This window comes from Oratosquilla oratoria, chromosome 9, assembly GCF_046742065.1.
Source record: "Oratosquilla oratoria isolate Oo_2021 chromosome 9, ASM4674206v1, whole genome shotgun sequence".
Classification (NCBI taxonomy): Eukaryota; Metazoa; Arthropoda; class Malacostraca; order Stomatopoda; family Squillidae; genus Oratosquilla; species Oratosquilla oratoria.
Window position 1 is genome coordinate 38,451,806 of NC_134785.1, and position 6,199 is coordinate 38,458,004.

Here is a 6,199-nt window from a genome sequence, read left to right on the forward strand (position 1 = left end):
TAAATGAAAATTATCATTGTGGTAGTATGGAAATAGGAACATTTATCAGTAGGATAGGAACGAGAAATAAAAGAAAGGCAAAACATCAAAGAAATAATGTAATCAATAACAGATAATAAGGAAGGCATACATAAGAAATGGATGAAAGATAAGAAATGAAAAGGAGAGAAAGGTGTTTCATTGGAGAATGATTAATCCGTCGATGAAGAGGTGGTTCCTATAAAAAATATCGAAAGTCTGTGAGGGAAAAAATATAAAGATTAGCGCAATTAGAGATAAATGACTGTTTAAAGGAGAAAGAACCAGATATAATGTGCTTTGCAGAAACAAACTTAATTTATGTTCAGGTGGGTGAGGATTAATATAACTTATGGAGGAGGGACAGGAGAGGAAAACTTAGATGTGATGGAAAGAAGCATCAAAGTGGAAGAATTGTAAATGTAAGAAGGAATAGATGAAATCTTGAATAGAAGAATTACATATGGGACGGGCACAAAAAGAGACATCACCGAGGCGTACATTAATCCAAAAACAAAAAACTCGAGTGAAGCAGAGAGCAAAGAATTAATGAGAAACATAACAGAACAACTGGAAAGGTAATATGAGAGGAATGGTAGGTAGATGAAATAAAGATTCCTTGGGAAATGTATTGCTGAATATAGCAATGAATCACATGACCCAATGAATGAAGAAGTCAACAAGGTAAAGAGGCGAAGATACACCTGAGTTTGATTGAAACTAAAGAACCTGAGGTGATCATGTGGTATTTGAATTTATTATGAAATAAACACACACACATACACACACACACACACACACACACACACACACACACACACACACACACACACACACACACACACACACACATACACACACACACACACACACACACACATATATATATATATATATATATATATATATATATATATATATATATATACATATATATATGTGTATATATATACATATATATATACATATATATATATACATATATATATACATATGTATATATATATACATATATATATATATATAAATTTAGGGAGCAGGTTTTCTTGGAAACATTTTCTGTTGAATAATACAGCATACTTAGCATTGATTACACTGGGGAACACACTTTCGGTTGCATGAGTTCTGACACTTGATTCTGGTAGATTACAAAGGATTACAAAGGCGGAGCATGCCGACAGGAGACCTTTTGATCCATATCTAGGTCGGATGCGAAAAAAAAATCATATTAATAATAAAAACAATAAATAAAAACTATAATAATGTAAATAACAAATAAAATACATAAATAAATGCATAGGTATAGTTAAATAATAAACAAACAGGTAAATAGTAAATAATAATAGACATATAACTAATAATAAATGAAAATCAGACAGACAAATGATAACAAAACAAAAACAAATAATATAAGATAAATTATAATCATTACAGCATCTTACTTAGGTATTTATCTAAATGATTCTTAAAGCTTCGAACTGAACTACATTGCACTACCTGTGCAGGAAGTTTATTCCATTCATTAACTACACGGTTGGCAAAGTTGTTTCTACCTACTTCCAAATTGAATCTATTTCCGGACAGTTTGAGACCATTGTTTCTTGTCTGATTCTCATTCAATGTGAAAATTTTGTCACTTTTGATATTGTCAATTCCCTTTAAAATCTTAAAGACCTGTATCAAGTCACCTCTGAGTCTACGCTTTTTTAGGGAAAACAGATTCATGTGTTTTAGACGATTTTCGTATGATTTATTTTTTATATTTGGAGTCAGTTTTGTGGCTCGCCGTTGTACTTTTTCCAGTCTGTCAATGTCTTTAATGAGATTCGGTGATCATACGGAAACAGCATATTCCAAATGTGGACGAACTAACGATTTATATAGGTCACAGATTCTGAAAATGGCATTCGTTTGTGCAGGTCAGGTCTAGTTTTGATGTTACGCGGCAATTTACATATCAGGTGACATGTTCTGAAAATAACAAAGGGAGGTAATAAGCATATTAGTTTACATTCATCAAATACTATTCTTAATTACATCAGTGCGTCAAATATAGATTTGTGTGTGCATTATTATTTTATTTCATTAAAACAATTATTTTATTTCTTTCCCAGGTGTGATCATTCTGTAAACAGTGTTGACTTCAATCAAAGGAAACATGGCCTCTATAGCAAGTAGAAGGAAATGTGTGACGTGCCCGGATTCATTCTGCTACATTTGTGGTGCATTGACAGATCCAAAGCAAAGAAGGAACATTAGTGAATTTGTGAAGAGAGCTTACTTTTGCTACTTTAAAGTGAAACTTGGAGATCAAGACAAACCATGGGCACCGCATAAGGTATGTCATTCCTGCGAAGAAAACTTGCGTCAATGGACTAAAGGAAAAGACAAAATAAAATTCGGTATTCCGATGATATGGCGTGAGCCACGGGACCATGTCACAGACTGTTACTTTTGCGTGACTCGTGTTGCTGGTTTCACTAGTAAAACTCGTCATCTTATCACATACCCTAGTCTAGATTCAGCAATCAGGCCTGTGCCCCATTCAGATGATGTTCCAAAGCCTATCTTCACTCAACTTGCTTCTGTTGAACCTGACAGTGAATGTGATACTGAGGTCACAGAGGAGTCAACTAACAGAAATGACTTAGATTTTGCAGGCATATCAACAGAACCGGAAACATTTAGCCAAGCAGAACTCAATGACTTAGTTCGAGATCTGGGTCTGTCTAAAAAGCTGTCAGAATTGTTGGCTTCACGGTTAAAAGATAAAAACTTGCTGAAAATAGACACAAAGGTAACATTCTTTCGCAACAGAGAAAAGAACCTCTTACAGTTCATTGATTCTAAATTTGACTTCGTCTACTGTTTTGATATTCCTGGATTAGTCACCGCGATGGGAGCTCCAGGTTATGATCCGAAAGAGTGGCGCCTCTTTATAGATAGCTCTAAGCGGAGTCTGAAGTGTGTTTTATTACATATAGGCAACATCTTTGGCGCAATACCCATAGGACACTCAGTACACCTAAAAGAAAAATATGAACACATCAAAACGGTTTTGGAGCTACTCAAATATGAAGAACACAAATGGATCATCTGCGTTGATCTAAAAATTGTCAATTTTTTGCTAGGACAGCAAGGTGGGTATACAAAATTTCTTTGCTTTATCTGCCTCTGGGACAGCAGAGCCAAAGACAGACACTGGATTCAGATGGAATGGCCAGTTAGGGAAAGTCTCAATGTTGGGAAAAAGAACATCATTTATGAACCCCTAGTGGAAAGTGAAAAAATTATTTTCCCGCCCCTTCACATCAAGCTGGGCCTTATGAAACAGTTTGTCAAGGCGCTCGATAATGACAGTGACTGTTTTAAGTATCTGTGTGAAGTGTTCCCTGGTTTAACGCTAGAAAAACTCAAAGCAGGTATTTTCGACGGCCCTCAAATTAGGACGCTGATTAAAGACCAAGCCTTCACTCAATCCATGACTGATGTTGAGAAAAATGCATGGGGAGCATTCGTTTCTGTTGTAAGGAACTTTCTTGGAAACAGGAAATCAGAGGACTATAAAGAGCTCGTTGAATCTTTGATGGAAAGTTTTCATGTGTTAGGTTGCAACATGAGCATTAAGATGCATTTCTTGAACAGTCATCTTGAACTGTTTCCGGCAAACTTAGGGGACGTGAGTGATGAGCAAGGTGAACGCTTTCACCAGGATATCAAAGTCATGGAAGACAGGTATCAAGGTCGCTGGGACATTCACATGATGGCGGACTATTGCTGGAGCATTCAGCGAGACTGCACTGAGAGGCGATATTCAAGACAGTCCATTAAACGCAAGTTTGTGCCTGAATAAATCTGGCATAGTTCACAAAAGCAACTGATGGATCCAAAATATGCTTGTCAAGGTAAATAAAAGTAATTAAAAATTAATTCTACGTGTTTGGTAATTCCTCTCTGTGTGCTGGTTTAGATTTTTAGCAGTAGTATATGGTAGTCTAACTATATAGAGTAGCAAATGGGAGGTAACTCACCGCAACAAAACTAGACCCGATAGAAAAAAACCGGTGCCATATTTGAAATCAGTGACCTCAATTTACCCAGAAACAGATCTCAAAATGTATGCAACTGACAAAAAGTTGAATTTTGTTCCCCAGTGTTATCATTGAATAATACAGCATAGTCAGCATTGGTTAATATTGAATAATACAGCATAATCAGCATAGGTTATCATTGAATGATACAGCATACTCAGCATTGGTTATCGTTGAATAAGACAGCATACTCATAATATTTTGATATTAGCAAAGAACAACAATAGAAAAATTCAAATTCTTGGAAGCCGTATTAATAAGGAATTACCTACCGGCAATAAACATTCAAGTAAATATGTGTGGAACCCTAGAGCATCCCACGGATGCGCCAAGAAGAAATTAAACCGAGGCACCTTTCCATTCAGGAGGTGCTAAGATAAGAGGGAGAGTGGAGGGGTGTGGAGTGTATTCAGGGATGGAATGGGTGAGAATTATTTTATGCCTTTTTCTTTTTGGCTACCCCCCTTGTAAGGGGGAAAAAGCCTTGGTATATGTATGTATGTATGTATGTACCTTTCCCAGTTTATTTTGTACCGTGTTTATATGAAGGTAAATTTAATTCATAATTACCCTAATACTATTAATAAAATAGTTGTTAATGTTCGCTAGAGGTTGAGAGAAGATCATATCCCATGTTTTTACTCCCTTCCATGTAAATCTTGCAACCTTTCATACATAGGCCAGACTGGTAGAGACTTAAGGACAAGACTGAATGAACACAAGAGGTCGATCATGTATGGACAAGAAAATTCAGCCGTGTTTTAACATGTAAATAAATTTAATCATCGGATGGACTAGGAAAAATCTGACCTTATTTGTAAATCAGGCTGTGCGTTCAGAAGGAAAATGGTGGAATTCACATTAATTGAATATCTGCCCACGATGAATATTTCCAAGGGTCAATGGACCCCAGATATCATATCAGGATTATTCATCACCAAACAAATTGTCAACAAGTTTCCTCCCCTTCCCCCCGACCCGACCTCATGTCATCCTCAGGTCACATAGGGTTGGGTAGTGACATTTATTCATTTCCAAGTTTCCTTTCTTTTGTAAGAGGTTGCTATTTAAGATAGCATCCTTCTTCCACTTTGTACTACTGAAGAGGATTGCAGTTAGCAATCAAAATATATAGTTTCGCTTACTCAACTCTTTCTTTCGTCCGACTGTGGTGTTAGTTGTGATGTATATTTATATGTATATATATATATATATATATATATATATATATATATATATATATATATATACTGTATATATATATATGTTTATATATATATAAGATATATGTATTTATATATATATATGTATATATGTATTTATATATATATATATATATGTATATATATATATATATATATATATATATATATATGAGAAATTCGCTAGTGAACAGCGACATCAATCAGACAATATCCTTGACAGTGGCGCACGGGATTCGAACCCGCAGCATCTGGACCCAAACTTCCAAGACACCCGCCTTACTCCGCTCGACCATCGACGGTATAAAACCATGAGAACTCATAGTCAATCTGACTATCGAGATTGGGGAGGGCGCTCACTGCACCCCATTCACCCCATTTCACACCATGGTCAACCGCATACGTGGGAGAGGTAAGGACCGGAACGAATCTCTTTCACGCTTATGGCCAACTTAACTATATGAGAAATTCACTAGTGAACAGCGACATCAATCAGACAATCTCCTTGACAGTGGCGCACTCCCCAATCTCGACAGTCAGATTGACTATGAGTTCTCATGGTTTTATACCGTCGATGGTCGAGCGGAGTAAGGCAGTTGTCTTGGAAGTTTGGGTCCAGATACAGCGGATTCGAATCGCGTGCGCCACTGTCAAGGAGATTGTCTGATATATATATATATATATATATATATATATATATATATATATATATATACATATAAATATATATATTTATATATATATGTGTGTGTGTGTATATATATATACATACATATATATATATATATATATATATATATATATATATATATATATTATGTGTGTGTGTGACATTGCACATGCACACACACACACACACACACACACACACACACACACACACACACA

The 6,199-nt window shown here is 35.7% G+C and overlaps 1 protein-coding gene across 1 annotated transcript; it reads left to right on the forward strand.

Annotated features, from left to right (window-relative positions):
- Positions 1-2,176: 2,176 nt before the first annotated feature.
- LOC143027925 (uncharacterized) lies at positions 2,177-4,126 on the forward strand. Its single transcript, XM_076189572.1, has 2 exons — positions 2,177-2,815; positions 3,809-4,126. The coding sequence occupies exons 1-2, from the start codon at positions 2,177-2,179 to the stop codon at positions 3,869-3,871; spliced, it is 702 nt and encodes a 233-aa protein (XP_076045687.1). The 3' UTR covers positions 3,872-4,126.
- The last annotated feature ends 2,073 nt before the right edge of the window (positions 4,127-6,199 follow it).

Bases quoted from the DNA above. Each gene is read 5' to 3' on its own strand.
- LOC143027925 (XM_076189572.1), top strand. From the start codon at position 2,177: ATGGCCTCTATAGCAAGTAGAAGGAAATGTGTGACGTGCCCGGATTCA. The intron at 2,816-3,808 runs GTAACATTCTTT...TGGAGCATTCAG, and splicing joins TGCTGAAAATAGACACAAAG to CGAGACTGCACTGAGAGGCG.